Source organism: Syngnathus typhle, linkage group LG2, assembly GCF_033458585.1.
Source record: "Syngnathus typhle isolate RoL2023-S1 ecotype Sweden linkage group LG2, RoL_Styp_1.0, whole genome shotgun sequence".
Lineage (NCBI taxonomy): Eukaryota > Metazoa > Chordata > Actinopteri > Syngnathiformes > Syngnathidae > Syngnathus > Syngnathus typhle.
The window spans coordinates 7,431,922-7,452,332 of NC_083739.1; the positions used below are offsets into that span (position 1 = coordinate 7,431,922).

General features: G+C 40.8%; 1 protein-coding gene across 6 annotated transcripts in view; it reads right to left on the reverse strand.

The window, feature by feature from the left end:
• The window catches only part of zranb3 (zinc finger, RAN-binding domain containing 3), a 51,658-nt gene that overhangs the window by 11,827 nt on the left and 19,420 nt on the right, over positions 1–20,411 (reverse strand). For all 6 annotated transcript variants that reach the window (XM_061270394.1, XM_061270404.1, XM_061270385.1 and 3 more), the window contains exons 9-17: positions 18,912–19,031; positions 16,987–17,106; positions 16,725–16,904; positions 14,751–14,921; positions 14,148–14,598; positions 10,566–10,850; positions 5,899–6,008; positions 2,602–2,706; positions 576–718 (exon numbers count right to left, since the gene is read on the reverse strand). In XM_061270394.1, coding sequence (XP_061126378.1) covers positions 576–718; positions 2,602–2,706; positions 5,899–6,008; positions 10,566–10,850; positions 14,148–14,598; positions 14,751–14,921; positions 16,725–16,904; positions 16,987–17,106; positions 18,912–19,031 — 1,685 coding nt within the window. The remainder of the gene's footprint in view (positions 1–575; positions 719–2,601; positions 2,707–5,898; positions 6,009–10,565; positions 10,851–14,147; positions 14,599–14,750; positions 14,922–16,724; positions 16,905–16,986; positions 17,107–18,911; positions 19,032–20,411) is intronic.

Here is a 20,411-nt window from a genome sequence, read left to right on the forward strand (position 1 = left end):
AACTTATTTTCTGCCTTTAGCCATGTATTGATGAGATTGTTTTCTTGTGATACTATCTCACGTCGCCTACTGGATTATTTCTTAGTGGTGTTTGTGTTTCCACCACTGACAATGTTACAATATGCTATTAATGTGCATGATAAGGTGAAAAGCTGGAGGCTACTCATTGAAACAGATGAGTGCACAAACTTTGACTTCACACTGTCGTTAGCGTAATTGGTGGAACAGAAGTTGCAGTTCTCTCACCCTCTTTGTGTCAGAATTACACAAAAACGGTCTCAACCTTTTCCACAAAAAAGTAAATGTGACGGCATGGGCCGAGAAATAATTGCATATTTTTCTGCTGTTCCATGACTCACTTTTCAGGAGACCAAAAAAAGGCATTTTGTTCAACCATTAACATTGCATTGTCAACAAAAGCGAGCTATTTTTATCGCTACATGGATAATAACAGATGGTTGAACGGAATTTAATTCTGACTCCAACCTTACCATCATGAAGAATATTTTATTCAAGGTTGTCAAAGTAAGAGTCAAAGCTGAGTTTCTCTTTCACATTTTCAACAGGAGCCTGACCTCTTGGTGCTGGTGTGAGGTCGCTGGGCGTTGGCCAGCTGCTGCAAGCCAAGCGTGGGGCTGTGGTAGAGGAGACGGCTACGTCGAAGCAGCTTCTGCTTCATGGCTGCCAGGCTGCTCCATCCCTGAACGAAGCGCAGCACCTGCAAGGGAGACGTTGATATATTTCGTATTGAAGTTGGGGTTGAAAGGTGGCAAGAAAAGAATGTATAGTTTTTTTTATTTTATATCTAAGGCACCGTAGAGCTATTCAAAAACAATCAGCAAAAGGCATATACATGAAGATGACTTTCCAGCCGGTCAAATCAAACCGATCAAACTGAGACATAGTGATAGATATGCTTTAGAACAGGTGAGGCTTTCAAAGAAAATCCAAAAGAAAAATAACAGGGAGCCCACATAAAATTTAATGGATAATAATATTATACTTTGGATGGGTATTTACTGTTTGCCAAAACTATAGTATTGAGAAGCTAGCATCATTCAAGGCTATCAAAACACTGGGTGCTGGCTGTCTGATGGTAAAATCTATGCATAGTAGCCAGAATACATTGAATCAATAGACAGAGTCACTTTGACTTCTTTGATAATTAAAATCTAAAGAAAATGATCACATTTGATGAACATTGTCAGAGGTACGGTATACTATTTTAACAATATAGTAAATCATTGAAATAACCCTGAATGTGCAACATCATGTTTGTGTAACACAGCCAGTGCTGTTAAAAAGGATTTGTCCCCTTCTTAATTTTTGTGATTTATTGCATATTTATCCCTCTTGAATGTTTTGGACCATCAAGTCAATCTGACATCTTACAAAGACGACCAAATCAAATACATAATGTAGTTTTGACGTGATTTTAATAAAGCAGAAAAACATCCAAACCTATCTGATCCTATGTAAAAAAAAAAAAAAAAGGGGGATAAGTGGAGCAAAGTAGGATGTAAATAATGGTTGCAACTCACACCTTGCCTTTAAAAATGGGCATAAACGTGACTGATGGGGACTGGACAAAGGCAGGTTGCTGCATTCCGTACGAGCTGTTTGGTGCACGCGGGGTCGTTTGAGGCGATGATCCGTCTACCTGTAATGATCCTCATAAAACTGCATTCGCTGCCTTGCCTGTCTCTTGACACTGGCTCAGCCTCCCTCGCTTTCTTTCCATCTTCAACCCCCTTCCCGGCAATTCCTCCAGCCTTTCTCCCTCTAGACCCCGCAGGGGTGGAAACTGGTGTCCATACTGAGCCATAATGTTGTGCTATTTGCTCATGATTGCCAGCGGTGGTGTCAGGTATAAGTTAGATTTGATAATGCTGTGCCTCGTCTTTACTAAGGCCTGGTTAACGATTACATCTTATCATACTGCAAAATAAAGGTCAGCTTGTAGCTTCTAAGTTTAAATGGATGCCACGAGCCTGAAGACAAGGCAGCAAAAACATCAAATTTACTCTAGCCAGTAAAAAAAAACTATGATACGTAAATGTAAAAAAACTAAGAGGAAAAAAACTAAACTAAACAATAGTGCAATGCACTCCAGTCAGAATTGTGAATTTCCAAGTATCTCAGTAAGTGGTTGAAATCTCCATCTGCAAACTATATTTATTCTACAAACACTAATTACAATGAAGTTAGGGCATTGGGGAAATACAATAATTTGAAAATCCTTGAATTGACTGCTGAAGTACATGACTTATTCTACTGCAGACACTGCTCTTCCGAACAATCTTCCATTTCTTGGTACTGGAGTTAAAATGAGGTTTTACGACAAGGGTCTGTGTCTTAAACTACATAATTTTGACCCACAGATGTCTTCGAATCTAGTTGAAGTAGACGTCCCCACCAGATTCCGCATTTTGAAAGACGGTCATTTTTGGGAAATCTTGTCATGTTGTTATTGCTAACATATTTAACACTACAAGGTTCTGTTACAGAATAGCAAGGTATATAAATTACAGCAAGCACACACATGCATAGACATTCTCGCGCACACACGCGCACACACACGAGCACACACAAAGGGTAGACCTGTATTTGATTTTCTTTGTGCCGGCTGAAATCCTCAGGCAGGTCGTCCCAGTTGGTTAGTTTGATGTCCAGGGGGATGAAGCTCAAGTTCAACGGAGCGCCGTCCTAACAGATGAGACGATGGAGACCAAGGGTTAGCCTCAAGCGAGATGATTTGTTCCAATAAGTATTAATACTCTATCTCTCGCTGTTCTTATTACTAAAGACAAAGTCACTGCTATATGTGGTGCGTGCTTGTTGACGTCTTAACACAATCTTACTTGTTTTATTAACAACGACTAATAAGCACCCCATATGAGTGGAGTTGCCACTCTTTGCTGGTTGCCACAGTAATTCTCATCAGTTTCCTCACTTCTTTAATGCAAATACATAGATGTAGACTGCTTTAAAGAAAATACTTCTCTTGTCATAATGCGCACGCATTAAAACCAACGACTCGAGAAGGTTGGTGCATAGCCGCATACTCACCGTGATAATGATCTGCTAGTAACTGCGCGACGATGTAAAAAGTAACACCATCAACAATCCCTGAATTACTATTATTTTTTCATTCCTTTCACACTTAATTCCCACTTTTGGAGTGCTCACGCTTGCTAGGCGAAGATTCAGTGCACCCTCATTGTGAACCGAGCTTGAGAGAGGCTTCAGGAAGGAGGACTACTGTCAAGCATCATGAGCATTTTACAAAACAGAGAATGCAAAGTGGAGTTAAGGGGCAAGAGACACTTCAGTTCAGACGTGAAGATGGTGGAGCAAGGAGAGCGACAGGCAGGAGAAGAGATAAAGTGAAAAGGTTAATAACACACTGTATGGAACTCGGGTCCAAATCAGCACTGGGATGTTTTCCTTAGTATCACCAATGTGCAGTGGCTTGTGTGTTTATTTAGATTATGGCCACCTAAATGGCAGAGAGGCAGGGAACGGATTGTGCTGCAGCAGCATGGCAAAGGATTAGACTTTTAGTGGATAGAAAATTCACACTATCCTCCCAATTCCCACACTTAGCATTACAATATTCTTGCTAGAGAAAGCTGCTACCATGTCAACAACATTACAGCTCATCTCATCAGCAGAGGTGGTGCATCACGATTTAGGGGAGGTGAAATAAAGACAATCATTTACTATGCAGTGGAACTTTTAAAATCTTTGATATCCTCTATATACTTCAAATAAGATGCCCCCTCCCCATGTGAATGCATTATGGGTTGCACAAGGTCAAATTATGAAATATTATTTGATTTAAAAGAACTGGGATTCTCAAAGTCAAGAACAAGGAAAGGACTATGGATGTTCAAAAAGACTTGAACACAAAGACTAAATGAAGTTGTAATTCTATGAGAGTGATCGTGTGCGGTATGTAACATTACGCTCATAAATACGTACAAGCCAAAACTCAACCCTTGCTACATATTGTTACTTTTGCTCCATTTTATGCATCCACTGTGAATAAGCTGAAAACCAAGTCTTATTATCTATACGTAGGTGGCAAGTCGCTGCCATCTGACACACCAGTCACCTGATAACAGGAGCAGTGACGAAAATAACAATGACGTCTAGAACCTCCACATCAATTTCCTCATATTCTTAATACAGTATTTCTAAGTTTAAATCTGGCAGTAAATTGTCCTCTGATTGTGAACTGAGCTGCCCCCCCCCCCCCCCCATGTGAATTCTACTCCTGCTCCAGGATTATCCCAATGTGACAGCTTTCCAGGCAGAACTCCTCCAGTTTATCATTTAAATGACAGCGGGGGACATTTATCTCTGTGGCTTATCGTTTCAGCCATGCATACATGACACTTCTCTATTGCTGTCGTGCTAATATAGCATTGTGGATTCAGTTCAACACACATTGGTCCCCTTTAGGTAAAACCCTCGTGTCTCTCATCCATGTTAGAGTTTGATCCCTCATGAATGAAACAAAAGGGTTGAGTCATCACGGAGCGATCGATAGTTGGCCCTGTTGGTTGGTGACACTCACGACGTGTGTTAGGAATGCACTGGAGTGTAATCAGAGTCACACTCGGGTTAAACAATAGTTTGTCTTCAAAAGGAGTCATGAAGCTCTGCTAACATACTGTAACTTACAGAAAGTTGAAGTGCATTCGGTTAAAGTTGAACACAATGACTTGTGGAAGGACATCTTGACAGAAAAGGTCTCTGTTTTATTTTATCTAAGTTTTTAGGGGTTTAAATAATGGTCATAATAATAATAATTATAATAATAATTATAATAATAATAATTATTATTATCTATTTATTATTGTAATAATAATAATAATAACAACAATATTAATAACAATGATGATAATGGTAATAATATTAATAATATTAATAACATTAATAATAATAAGAAACTACGTTTTTTTCAACTGCATGCAAAAAATACCCAGTTAGGCACAAATTGGTGTGTACACACCGTTAGTGAATACAGCCCATAAGATTCAACTGACACTTCTTTTGTCCAGTCAAATATTCCCTCGCTAGGCTATAAGCGCATTTCGAGCGCACGCTGCGGAAATAGTGTGATTTATTTGTTAGCAGGATTAATAAAACTACATAATATTTGCGATTTCGGTGAAACTGGAGGGATGGCACGTGAACTGAAAATGAACCCATCACATTTGGCACAAAAGCGAGGAAGAAAAATGAGGTATGACTTTTGTATATGTGTGTGGTTTCACAATAAGCGCCATTCACTGCCAATCATTATGATTGCTCAGCTGTCTGCTATTTTGGCTTAAAATGGAAAACATGGGGCACATTAAAAAGTTTTTATTAACTCACAGAAGCTAATGAAAACAACGCAATCATTCTCTTGTATTCTTGCACTCTTGTTACGCTGCTGTGACAAGTAAAAGTTCTGTCATCATCATCATCATAATACTGAGTAATTGTAACTTATTATTTTTAGTATATTATTTATTTATTATTTATTGTTTGTGCCTTCTTGTTTTTATTTTGTGTCGTCTAGTTGTATGTCTATCATGTACTATGTCTTGTCACCGTGGGATAGAGGAAACGTAATTTCGGTTTCTTTGTGTGTCTTGACATGTGAAGGGATTGACAATAAAGCGGACTTTTGACTTTCTTGACTTTTAATGTGTGGATAAAGCTTGAGCTTGGTAGCAGACCTGCGACCAGTACTATACATTTTCAGTGACTAGCAGAGCCCAGAACTTTACTACTCGACCCAAGTGCCTGAGTGGATATGTACACCTGTACCAAGAAAGATGAATACATAAGAAGTTTGTCGATTGCCCAAATGTTTAATACACCAAAGAAGCACGTATCTACCTTATCGTAGATATATATTCGGTCTGTGAATTGGCTGGCACAGAACTGCAAACCCTGGTATGCTGGATGATCACCTTCCTGACAGTCTTTAGCTTTTGTAGCTTCCAGGTCTGGACAAAGAAGAATACGTTCGCATGAATGTATGAATATTTCAGACATGATAAGAACACAGGGCATGTGATGAATCCCATAAGCCTTGCTAAAATAATCATTTTACTAAAAAGGCCAAATGGAGCTTTGACATTTTTTTACAGCTAGAATCTGGAATTTGGTTAGACTAGCTAACCTGAGCTGACTTTTCTGGTCGCTTTGAGTCCCGATCTGCCCTTCTGTTGTATGGTGTTCCACAGAGATCTTTATTGGGGTCCTTGCCGTTTTGATTATTTTTGCTGCCCTTAGGTTCCTTACTACAAAAACATGGCTTTTCTTTCCACTACTATGCAAATGACAGTCAGATCTACGTATGTCCTGTTGAGCAAAGATGATGCCTTCCTATTAAGTCCACTCATGTCCTGCCCTGAGGATATCGAAGTCTGGATGTAACTGAATTTTATAAATTTCAATTATAAGAAAACAGATATTATGGATTTTGGTCACAGTGGTCCCTGTACATCCTACACTGTTGTCTGGGGCCCACTTGGCATCTTGTCCACGTCACGTTCCGGGGTCACCGGCGGCTCGGCCACGCCCCAATCGGCTGGATCACCCACACCTGTCAGGCTCTCTATTTAAACCCTGTCATCCAGTCACTCCCTTTTCAGTTCGTTCCTGTATGCTACCCGTTGCTCCCTGAGCAATTAGCCTATCAGTTTGTGCCTTTTCTCTGTTGCCAATCGTTTCGGTAAACTGACCAACCACGCCTCGATTGCCGCCTATTGGCCCGTCCTTGACCACGCTCCGATCGCCGCCACTTGCTCGCCACATTTACGCGCTACACTCTTCAGCACAGCTACGCCAGCCAGATCGCGAGTCCTGCGTCTCACTTCCCTTTTCCTCTTTTCAATACAGGATCGTGCTGCATTTGGTCACCCTGTCTCACTCCCTGACAGTCTAAAGCCGGCAGTCTCCGACGACCAAATCAGTGCTGTTGTTAAATCCAGACTCTTCTAAGGTAAAGGTCTTTCTTTCTCAACAACACGAATCCATGCTTCTGTTACATCTCGACTAGACTACTGTATTACAATTTATATTGGAATCAGCCAGTACTCCCTCAAGCGTAACCAGTTAGTCCAGAAGGCTGCTGCTTGCCTCCGAACTGGAGCTCGTAAAAGGGAGCACATAACCCCAATTCCGGCCTCGTTCCACTGGCTCCCAATATATTTTAGACTGCATTTTCCATCTGTTTCACCCCTTCACAGCTGCAGCGGTTGTAAAATGCGCTATGTAAATAAAGTTGCATTGTACTGTACTGTTCTGAATCAAGTGTTTCAGTTCTGTGTTGAGCCCGTTTCTTAGCTTTCTTGGAAGGCAGAGATAATCTAAAGACATCTCTGACGAACTTGAAAATGAAGTCTCATTTCGAGTCCCGGGAAAAACACTTTACCTGGAATTTCATTTTCATTGTTCATCAGTTGTGTAATCCTATGCAGTCACAGAAGGCCCATTAGTTGGAAAGAGCGCTTCCAATTTATGTTTAACAAGTTCACACAACCAACAACACAGAAAAGGAGAGTGAGTGTGAGTGATAAAATGAGTGGAAGAGCAGCGAGGAGGGAGAGGGAGGACAGAGAGCAGGTCATTACTGTCAGCAATGTAACTTGCTCATCCTGCCAGCATCGAACAAGAAAAGGTCAGGTGGTGGAAATGAGACTGCCGCTGCTCCACCACGCTTCATTTAGACAATGACCTATAAGACGCTGATAATACTTGCTTTAAATCACTTCATGTGGCCCTTTTGTCTGCCGTGTGTGTGTGTGTACTAAGTGTTCAATTGACTTGCACACTGGCTGATGTCGCTAATGCCTCTATGATCAGCCAACTTGGTTGCTTCAGCTAAAATACTTTTACAAAGACATGGGCTTTGCTTAATTAGGTTTAAAAAGGCCTTAGCTGTATGTCGAGGCAAGTTGTGAATTACCGTAATTTTCGCGGTTTTTTTCATAGTTTGGGTGGGGGGGGGCGACTTATACTCAGGAGCAACTTATATACATATGTTTTTTTCACTTTTTTGGGCATTTTATGGCTGGTGCGACTTATACTCCGGTGCGACTTATAGTCCGAAACTTACGGTAGTTGATTTAGTATCTTGTCTGTTCTCCTTCAGGGTCTCATTGTTTAATTGATCGTTTTGTTTTTTGTGTTGGCGCTTCCCTTGTACATGCTGGTGTTTCCTATCACCTTTGTTACTAGGTCTCCCCAATGTTGAAAATAAAAGCATTGTGAACATATTTGGCCTTTCAAAATAAAACTCCCGCTGTCTTTCAACATCCATAAGGAAACCTAAAAGCTCCACTACGTGCACCTGATTTTTGTTGTAGGCATTTTTGTTCCTCCCGAATTGGCCGTTTGCAGTGGCTGAACAGGCAAGCTGCATTAAGTGGGCCATTTATTTGATGGGGGCAATTCATCTTACAAAGCCGTCTTATTAGACTGTCACTTGCACAGTATGAACAGTGCCTTCAAATCACACGCCTTGGGATTTATCTGTTATTTTACTGCAAGGGAAAGAAAACAACGCCTAATTGGACCGAGTCATCTCATCTTTTGCAGGACTGAAACAAAAGATGAGAGAAAAAAAAATCAACTATAACTTCAAGAATGCAGAACTTCGGTGGAGCTGAGCTTGCTGCAACGTTTGAACTAACATCCGGAAAACATGAATTTGTAGATAAACGCTGGACTCATGCAGATCGCCCGGGCGACAGGCAGCTGAGCGTGTGAGGCGGTGAGATGGGGGAGGAGTGATTGCTTGTGCGTGCCATGAGGAAAGTAATCTCGGAGCAATCAAGAGGCAGGAGCATCTGACAGCTCTGTGGCTCGCTTCCAAAAACCCCGGGCAGGTAGAGAGAAATCATTAGCCGACGCGCCTGACCCCAAAGGTCACCTTTATTGGACAACCTCTGTGTTCCATATTAAACTTGTGCTGCCAGAAACAGACACACCGCAGCATGTAACAAACAAACTCAATGCATGATAGATGGATGATTACGAGTTGTGAGGAGGAAATGTCCAGGGCAATGTTGCAGGAGTGCCTCTACCATTTTAAAAATGGATGCTTTTTACTTCGCCAGATGTCTTAAATGGTGCTCTTCGCTCACATTTAACATTTGTTTTCTGGTGACTGAATTATTCCGCAAGGCTTTACTGCCCGTGGAGAAAAATCCAAAAACATCAGAAAAAATAATCACACTTGATGGTACTGTAAGGAAATAAGTATTCTTTTACATAATTGGGCAGAGTCTTTGACAATCGGGATGTGCAAAATGCACCTGTCAAGGGCATTAAATAAAGTAGGCATTCCTTCACAGAAATGATGGCGCTCAAAACAGATGATCAAAATATTCAACATAAAAATCTTGCATTATGAGGCTGAGATGTAGAGAGCAACAAAGACTGCAGTACAAAAAGTCGGATAGACGGACGGATGGATGGATGGAGGGATGGAATTATTAATCACTGGTAATGTACAATCCTTAATACTTACCGACTAAACAAAATAACAAATTGCAAGCTTTGGACAGAAATACAGCAAACACCAGTTCAAAAGAAATTGGAAGCTGGAATGGGACTGTGAAAATTTGAAAACTGCTAATAAACATCACCAGAGAAGTCGTGACAGGGGACCGCTAAAGGAGACAAAAGGATCTAAAGCAGGATACACCTCAACACAGATTGACAAGAAGACCTGTGATTAAGTACTCTGCAGGTCCCTACTTGTTGACCTATACCTCAAAAGAGGTGTCAGGTAAGTGTGCTAAGTACAGTAATTGAATGGTAAGGAGTGAACAGCAGCAGAAGCGACCGTGAGATTTTGTTTAAAAGTAATTGTATATAATCTACATTGCAAGTGAAAGCCCTGTCAAAGAAATACTATACCAGCAATGCTAAGATTCTAACACCCTAACAAAAATCACTATACATCCCAGGACTTGATGTATGAACAGACTGAACCCAGTATGACAACACCAGCATATTATGCCGTACTGTCACGTTCATACATTTGTTGAATTCAGGGTCAAAATGTGTGACCTTGCTTTGATATCACACTAGTTATGTATCTAACATCTGTCATCATTCACTTATTTACAGTGTGAATAAAAGACAGCTCAGGTTTTACCATTTTAAAAAAATCGATGTGAACTAGCGTTACTAGTAGTAGTAGTAGCAGCACTGCTTTTTTTTTTTTTTTTTTTTCTGGTTCACTGATGGTCACTGACTGCACCTCAAACTTTGCATGCACTTTTCACGAGGAGCAGATTGTGTGCTTTGACAAGATTTACTCAAGAGATTAGTGGGACTTTATTCAATATCTCCCATTCGCTTCCACTGAGCAGAACTAGGCAATATCCCAAAGAGGATATGCATAATAATATGAAGAATAACACCCGGCCCCATATGGAAAGAGATATAGTCCCTTATTGGTTTGCAGAGATGAAATTAAAGAGCATTATTTGGGTAGCGCAGGCCAATTTTCCCAGATATGAAAAGGAGATTGCAGGTGGGATTACCGTGAGTGTGGTCAGGGAGGACGCAGCTGCCACCACAGGTGCCGCCGCCGCCACCTCGCTTTCCCGCTGATTGTTTGCCTTTGAGCTGCTGCGTGTCCCCTTCCTCTGCATCTCCGGCTTGCTGTTTGTCTTTTGTAGGCACATCCTCCTCCTCGTCACTCTGTTTGCTTTTGCACGTATTGGCAGCGTGGGATTCCTGCCAACTGGGCTCGGGTTCTTGGTCAGAGCTGGACGGGTTATGACACGCCCGCTCGGCTGAAGGAGGTAGCTGAGGCCTGGTGGGCTCTGAGAGCAGAGACATAAGGAGAATGATTAAGATCATCTTTTCAGTTGTCGAGTTTAATTACACATTACAGAGCTCTAGTCCTTGGATCCATCATTCAAGAATTACCAAAGTGTGGCCAAGAGTCTGGATGTGAATCATCTCAATATGGCATATTAATTATTGTGTGACCGCAGATCAGTTTCAACAGATGTGTTAAAGATATGCATGGATGAAGACAAATTTGTTGAGTACATTTACATCTATCCATCCAAAATTTCAAAGCACTTGTCCTTATTAGGTTCTTGTGGGAGCTGTGGCCCCGCCAAGCTAACATTGGGCAAGAGACGGGGTATTCCCCAAACAGGTGAGCTGCAACGGTAAATCGAAACAGAAGAAGGCGTTACACCTGAGCACCAACATACTCCTCAAAAGAATGCCCGAGTCCCAATTTGAACTACGAACTGCGCCGCAAATGTGCTAACCCTAACCCTCCTTCCAAAGAAACACTAATAAAGTAATCAGACAATCAGGATGTTCATCTGATCAGCGGTAAACAAGAGGGAACATGTTGGGTTAATTGAGGTGCAGATCTGTGAAATAGCATGGCGGTCAGCTCCAATCTTCTCGAACTGCAATGCCTTTGACAGTTTCTCGCTCGTTCCTACAACAAGTGTTGGGTGCTATTTTCAAAGAGGGTGAATGATCATTATCTCACATTGTTCTCCTAATTGCTCTCCTACATTGCTGTGTGTGCAATCAGTATTAACATAACAATCCCAGTAATTGCCGCATCTGTGCAACGCTCTACCGAGGTGATCACGGCGAGCTCGGGGAGCTCGTTTCAACCTCCCTTGAAATACCAAAGTTGTACTGCGGTGTAATTTCACTCGTCACAGACGGAAATAAGAGTGGGTGGGATTTTAAGACTCTAGAAATGTTAATGAAGGCAAGGATTATGCTATAGCTATTCAAAGATATACAAATACATTCACAAAAGCACGCCAGCCTATCCACTGCTCAATTTAAATGAGGACACACCCTTTGAGGAATGAATTTCTATCAATTTCTAAGGGCCCGTTTATACAAGTACACTTGTGGGGTTAAAAGGGCAAAATATTTGGATGTGCCTTTGGTTTAGACTGTGGCGGCGTTTTGGGGGCTTGAATCTGTAAAAAAAGATTCACCGCGCCAATGTTTTCAAAGTTATAATGTTTGTGAATTTATTTATTTTCAATCGGAAATCTTTGCTGAACCGTCATTGCGAGGAATTCATTTATGCAACATTATAGAAAACAGTGAATGTTTAGGCCAATCTCAGAAAACGTATTGTTTTCTTACAAATTTGTTATTAATGTATAGTGAAGATGGAAAATTACAAGCCTCTTTTGTAACTGCTTCATCTTTAGAAAACGCTCCACTTCTTTTCAAAGGATCCAGGGGACTTTGTGAGAGGTCAGAGGTCACCCATAGATCTCAATCCGCGTTTTAGTTCATCTCAAAGGTGGAATATATGTACTAATGTGCACAATCTTTATTCTTCCATCACATGTTCAATTGAAATCACGTCCTCTTACGTAATATGTAAAGTTGAGGTGTGAAATCTAAGAAGTTATGAAATTCAGAAATGCAGAGGAGGGTTAATTAGTGATCCTTCCTCTCTGTGACTTGTTTCTTCAAAAGGCCAGCCCACAAACGAGTTGCTCAAATGTCACACAATTCTCTGGGCACCTGGCCTCGCCACTGTCCCCCTTTGCTAACAAGCTGAGCGAGACCGCCAAGCGAGAAGGCCCAATTTGTGTTCCGCTGTCCCCACCGAGGAAGATGTTAACAATGAAATCCTGCATGGCCTTAACATGACTTTCCTTATCAAATTCTGCAAACGAAGACCCCCATTAGAGCCTTGATAAAGTTTCATATTTGAGTCACAAATCATCCAAACAAAAACAAAAAAACACTGAAACATGTGTGCTATTAGGATCCGTGTGAAATAAAGATGAAAATCTTTTAGTCTCCTGTCTGCAGGGAGCCAGAACAACTGTGGGATGAAAAAAAGAGATGATAACCGTTCGGGAAGCCCACATGATGCATAATATCAAACATTCAAAGAGACATTGCGACCGGGGCGGTGTCATTAAATGCTAGAAATGAGTTAAAAACTGGACAGAGACAGCACAAGAACCAGGAGGAAACTTCTTCCTGTGGACTATTTTGGCACCAGCTGCTGAGAGATATATTACCTGTTAAAGGACAAAAGATGAGCTCTACTCTGATTAAACATGATATCATTGTAGAATATATCAAAGCTGTCCTAATCTTCCTCAACCAGATTTATTGGTGGTACATCAATTGCATGTCTTGTTCTCACCTACCTGCATGAGACATCACGTTCTGGCACGCAAAGTGGTCAGGAATGCATGACAGTTTAATTAAAAGCAAAACTCCATTAGCAACAATGTCGCATAACAGTGTTCAATTTGTGTTCAATTAATGAAAGCTGCTGTTGTTGCCATCTGGAATCAGGTACATTTCTCCAGTCAGCTGCAAAATTGAGCTTTGTTACACTTTACAGGTGGCATTCAGAGGATAAGTAGATAGCTTGAACAAATTCTTAAATGAATACTCTGCCTGTATGTGTGTGTGTGTCTCACTAACAACAAGAATGCAATGAAATACTACATGAGGTATTGTGCAGCTCAGATGTTACAGCTGATGAGACAGACCAGAACTTTTTCTGAGGTGTGCACAGATGTTACTTAGTCACGGGCTGACAGATATTGGCAAGAGCCAGCACATTTTTTTCCCAACTTTCGCGCCAGTCGTTTGCAGCTTTCTCTCGAGCTCTCGACTTGACAGGTGAGAATTATACTAAAAACCTGTCATCAGCAGAAAGAGGGAGAGAGGGAAAAGGAGCCACCCGATATTCTTGCAGCTGAACTATGTATTTTAAAATCTGGCAATCCTGCCTCCAGTCACACATCTTAGTCTGCAATGGTGCTCAAACGTCATTTGGCAATTAGTTGAAGATCTAACCCTGCTTGATCCAAATATCTTAAAGTCATATTTTTGTTGAATTTTTAATTACACAATACTTACCAGGTTTATTTTAATCTTGCCAACAAACAAAATCCATAAAAAAATAAACACTAAAAATAACTAAAACTTATAAAAACTAATAAAGCTACCCTGAAAATAAATTGGAACTAACTAAATTTAAAAAAACAAACACAATACAAAAACTAACTCTAATTAAAACTGGTGGCAACAGCCTGACATGACAGTGAGAAAAATGAAGACAGAAAAGTGCTGGCCATTCTTACCTGATGGTGAAGCTGAAGAAGAGCGTGGCCATTCACACATCTCGCAGTACGGCAACAAGTTGCTATTTGAGTAAGTACACGCTCCGCAGGCCCATGCTTTACTGGAAGTGTTTGACTCCAAAGACTCATGTTGGGCCGACGTGCTCGCCTCCTGCGTCAACCTTCGCTTGCCCCGGGATGCGGACCTTTGGCTTGGGCTGGACTTCACCTCTCGGATCCTCTTTGTCTGTGGGGAGAAGTCACTGTCGTCTGTGATGGACATTTGAGAGCCGGTCTCTTCTTTCTTCTTTGTTTTAATTTCAGAATGTCTTCCCCCGCAAGCTGCAGAATTCTTGGGTTCTGGGGAGACGGAAGAAGACTCATCTTCATCTTGCAGTCGTTTCCTCTTCTTCTTCTTGCTGGTATCCGGAGAAAAGAAGTTACGAATATCATGTTGATTCTCCTTTTCAAACTATGGGGGAAAAGAAACGCCACATGAATACATTTGGCTCATAACATTTCTTCTTATTTGTTAATATCCTAATCAAGATGATGAAAAGACAATACTGGTTTTTGCTCCCATCTTTCATTATCTGCTTAAAAGAAACAATTTCACCATCTCACATGAGTGAAGAACACTTCCCCATCTGCGTCAAGTCCAGTATTCTTCTCTAAAGGAAGCTCGCTAGGTGTCCACGCATTGGCAAAGTTGAGGAAGTCCCACTTGTCTTTGTCTCCCTCCTCAGCCTTCAGGTACTCCTTCCTTCCGTTAAGAGTGCTGCCTGTCACGGTTTCCTTTCAAAGACAAATTTTCCTGAGCTTTGCAAAACTCTACTGATGTAAATTGAGTACATTTCAAATCCAAAATACTTCATCATAAAACAAGAGGAAAATTCATAAATGCATTAAAAAAAACAACTCCCTTTACAGATTGTTATAAATGAGTGCAGCTTAATAAAATATAAAACAGTGCAGGTCAGAGAATAAACCAAGCATTCAGTCAAAGGAATTGCCTTAGGTGACAGGGTTGTCTTGAGGCACAGATCTGAATCGAAACAAATGAGCACAGTCTCCTCCATAAACAGTAAATAGAAGATTTTGAAATATCAGGACTTTTCATAGAGCTGAGCAATTAGCAGAGAAAAGTCTTAGGCAGGAGATGACCAAGAATGTGATCACTGTCTGTCAGAGCGCCATGGTTCATTCTTCATAGTCTGTAAAGTAGAGCGAACAGACGGAAGCTACTGTTTCATGTTATCAATAGGCACATGGCAGCTAGCCTGTAGTCAAAGGCATCTGAAGGACTGTCAGAGCATGAGAGACAAAATTCTCTGGTCTGATGGTGCAAAGATAGAGCTCTATTGCTTGACTGCCAGATATCATGTTTGAAGGAAACCAGGCACTGCTCAACACCTTGCCAAAAACATTTTTACAGTGAAGTATTGTGGCGGCAGCATAATGTTGTGGCAATGTTTTGGGACCCCTCGCAAATGAGATGTTGCATCTCAAGGGGTTCATCCAATCTTAATAAAGAAGGACAATAATGTTTTCAGCAAGTAGGAACTGACTTATCAACATTGGGGGAAAAGATGAATGCAGCAAATTGCAGGCACCCTGCACAAAAATCGACTCCTTTTTTGTCGTCAGGTTGTGGAAACGGTTTACATTTCAGCAGGTGTCACGTAGCCAAGATATCAAAAGACAACTTCAGCACAACTCTGGTGAATGTCTTTGAGCGGCCCAGCCAGATCCTAGACTTGAATCAGTTTGAATAAGTCTGAAGATATCTGAAAATCTGAACACAGATGGTTCCCATTCAACCTGATAGAGCTCGAGAGGGGCTGTCAAGGGCAATGGATGAAATTGCCTAAAGGTAGGTGTGCCAAGGTTATGACAAAGTAAAAAAAAAAGAAAACTTGAGCCTGTAATGACTGCCACCATTATAGCCTCGACAAAGTACGGACCAAAGGCTCCACCATCCATCCGTCCGTCCGTCCATCCCTTCATCCTCACAATTAATTGCTTTGCATCCACAAGGCAATTTTAACATCTAAAAAAAGACAACCCAAGTAAAAAACAAAACTTATTTCCGAAATGGGTAAAATTGCAAGAATAACATTTATGGAAAATTCTGCATATGATGTCGGTGAGTCGGCGCGTGAGTATTTGAGACTGTGTGAACGCTTATGTTGAAAGGAACTTCTGCGCCTTCTATTTTTTAAATCTGAAGTTTAGGGTCGATTTAGATTCTCTGCAAAGTTGCCTGCAAACTGCCGTGCAGTTTATTATCGTGCATTTTTTTTATTACAATTTCCAAAAAGGAATAAATGTTTAAAATTGTGTGCAAATTGCTTTTTGCGTTACACACAATTTTCATGTTTACTTTTATACTTCATATGCACAAATAAGTTGTTTTTTTATTTTCAAATGTTTTATTGCAAAAAAATGGAGGTGACATGCCACATGTTTACATGGTAGGGATAACAATTCTAAATTGTCTAAATGTACTCCTATTGGTGTATTTTTAACCTGGGGAGTCAAATTTAATTGTAACTTGAACTGAATTGGAATCGGGAGTTTCTTAAGACTGTAAAATACCTTCTTGTTGAGCATGGACCACATGGCGCTGTCGAAGGTACCCTTGGCGATGAGGTAGTGTACGTTGACAGATGACGTTTGCCCGATACGATGAGCGCGATCCTCAGCCTGCTTAATCTGTCCCGGGTTCCAGTAGAGCTCAGCAAACACCACGTGGCTGGCAGCGGTGAAGGTCAAACCCTGATGAGGAGCCAAAAATTGCTCACTGACGTGAGGGGTGTGTGTGCCAAAGGCAGTGCGCGTGCATGCTTGCGTACAGTACCTGACCAGCTGCCTGGATGCTGAGGATGGCCACTCTTGTGTCAGGGTCATTCTGAAACTTGTGAACTAACTGGATTCTCTCAGAGGACGGGACGCTGCCATCGATACGAATATAACTTGCCTGTGTAACAAAAGCAAACAATGTTCACTGCTTGTTTACCAAAGCAGCTGTAGATCTCCATTTATCGAGTCGTTTATACATAGCTTAACAAATTAGATCACCCAAATGAGATTTTATCCGCTTCTCAATTTCCATACGTTTGATAATAATTACTCTCTGTTGAAAATCAAGATTTGCAATATTGTACTTTGATTGTTATGGGCAAAGTTTTGTAAAATCGCAACATTAAATGTGTGAGTACATTGACAAATGTTATTTGGCCCAGTTATTTATAAAAGCATTTTATAGTATACAAATTTCAATTTCTGCAGATGTTTAAGTTTGCTACAAATTCAATCTTCTTAATTTCTGAACACATTTTAATTCACATTTATCTCAGGCCAGTTGCAATGTATGGTTACTGTGTTATAGTTCATTCGAATGTATATTCAAGATATATCTGCATGCTGCTGCTAGATCCATACATTTTCTTTGGACCAATAAAATATCCACTCATCCATCCATCCATCCATCCATCCATCCATCCATCCATCCATCCATCCATCCATCCATCCATCCAGTATGCCAGAGAAATGTTAATTTTAAAATAATTTATATTTATTCAAACACCACTTCTTTCATTTGTTAGGGTGTTTATGTCATTTAAAACACGAGCATGCAGTGCACAAGTAATAGCGTGGCTCTTCTCTACTAATGCATGTCTATCTCAGGGAGAAATACGCTCACACAATTGGAAAGAGGTCAGGTGTACAAATTGTGTACACCCATACGGTACTTGATTTGAAAAAAAAAAAAGCTTTTGCAATTGCAAAAGAAAAGTGGTTCGTGCTGGATACTGCAAACAAAGAGCAGTTTATTATTAACATGTACTTCGTATTAGGGACATTTCTGTGACAGACGTGCAAATGAACAAAGCTGAGTGGAAGGGTTGGGATGAATTAACGGCAGTAAAAAGTTTTTTTTTTCTGCCAAACAAAGAGAGCAACAGCTGAAGGTCCACTCGAGCACAACTTGGCTGAGTTGTTAATGCATCATAGCGAGGGCTCTTTTGTTTTGTTTGGATCCTTGGGTCATGCAGAGCTGCTCCACGTTCACACTGTGCAGCTCCAACATGCACCTCAATTGAAGTACAGCATCAAAAATATTTAGAGGTGGCTCACTAGGAAAATACAAACACAAGGCCAGTTTGAGTTCTAAACGTCACAAACAAGGATTTGTCTCTTTTTAACATCGTCTCAAGGCCATGAGACGCAGAGAAAATAGCCCGCTGTTCTAACAGCTGCGCTTTTCTCTGGCATTTGGGTTCTCAACAAAAAAGAACTTAGAAAGTTCAAACGCAACCTCAACTGTTGTGCCACAGGGAAAAGGCCTGCAGCAGCAAGGTGCTATTTGTGCTGTGTTATTAGACACAAGAAACAGCCGCCTCTTCTCCTCACAGATTAGACCTTTTTTTAGACCCACTGTATTAATTGGGAAGTGCGAACGCGGCGGAATGCGCGTCTCACATCCGAAGGTGTTATCGCACGTTGTCGTGAAGCATTACATACATCCAACACCTCCTCGACCTATGCCGTACACACACTCTTGAACCCTCCTGCTAGTTTCCAGCGCTGAGCAAAGTGATGCCGTTTGCTTGTGACAACTTGTGAATTACGTCGTAGGCGAGAAGCCGCAGTAAAAGTAAAAGTTTACTTTCTGAGTGGGGAAAAGTATACCTACTTCACTGATTCTTTTTACAATTCAAAGCAATTGAAAAGTGACGGGATGACAGATAATGGTGAATAGATGGGTGATGTTGCCCTTACCTTGGCCTCAACCACAGCCTCGGTGCAAGCCTGCAGCATTGTGAGGTGGTGGGCAAAAACAAGAAACTTGAGTTGTTCTGCCTCGAGCATCATTTTGATGTAGTCTTTCACTGCTCCAGCCTAGCACCGCACACACACACGCACACACACACAAACACACACACACACACGCACAAAAATAGACGCAGATTAAAGGAAGCCACTGAATCTTTCAATCCACCTGTGGACCGCACAGGAAGGAATTGGCTCGATCAGTGAGGAAGTCAATTAATCACAGCGGCCTCCTCTCGGTGTGATCAATTCTTCATTGAACGCCAACAGATCTGGACTTAAAAAGAGAGTGAGGACACAAAGCAACTCCAAATCAATACCTTATGATTGGTGCTTTACGCTGAGATTACGAAAAAGAAAATGAAACTTCAGAGCTTCACGTGTGAATCTTGGATTGAACACATTACAAAATTTTACATTTGAAATGCTGTCATGAACTCAAGAAGATTTTACGTTCCAATTAAAATTTGGTCGGCAATCCACTTAAAACTGGATCTTTTTAAATGGGAAAACATGCCGTCAAATGTCATGTAACTTGGCTATGTGCATGCGGTGATGAAATGTTAGACGGGTATTATGAACTAATCCAGCAATTTAGATTTCATATGACATAACGTACCTTATTGAATTTTATTAATCTTTATTTACTAAATCTTCAGACACTAGACTCCAGCACACACGTGACCCTCGTGAGGATATGCGGTTAGGAAAATTGATGGACTTATATCTCTTTCAAATTGCATTAAAAGGGCATTTTATGTTTAGTTGGGTTACTCCATATCTGTCTGGTATTGCAATAAAATAAGAACTGGAGGAGGGTATGTTTGCATGGCATATTTGCAGTAAGGGTTATACGTATTTTTCCATTCGGCCTTAGTCATTTTTTATCGACGCATATTCCCCCATCCAGAGTTCCAACACACACAAGATGAGAATGTGTGTGCAAACACCAAAAAGGATATTCATTGAATTCTGAAGCTGGATATAAGTCAATGAGCATGGGAGTTTTCCTGAAACTTGTAAATATTGAAAACCCTGAGAAAAATGTAGCACCCTTTGAATATGAATATACCTTGCAGAGCGTGTCGTGGGGCAGTCAGGACTGCTTACATTAACACTTTGAAGAAGAACATGTTTTTTAAAACGACGTCTCAAATAAATCCACTAAAACCAATGTGATGATAATATTGTGCTTGTTATGATTTTTTTCGCATGTTTGGAGGTCCATTAAAAAAAAGATCAGCAGCTATGTTTCCACAGTCGCCTTGAAAAAGTAACTAACTTAACTAATGCAACGAACTGATTACTTGCTTTAAAATAAAGTGAATTATAATAGAATATTTATAATAGTTACATCAGCTACTTGTGTTTTCAACAGAGACATGAAAGAATAAAGTTAGTTTTCATTCAAATAAAATAAGACAACCTTTTTGACTTGAGTTAAAAAAA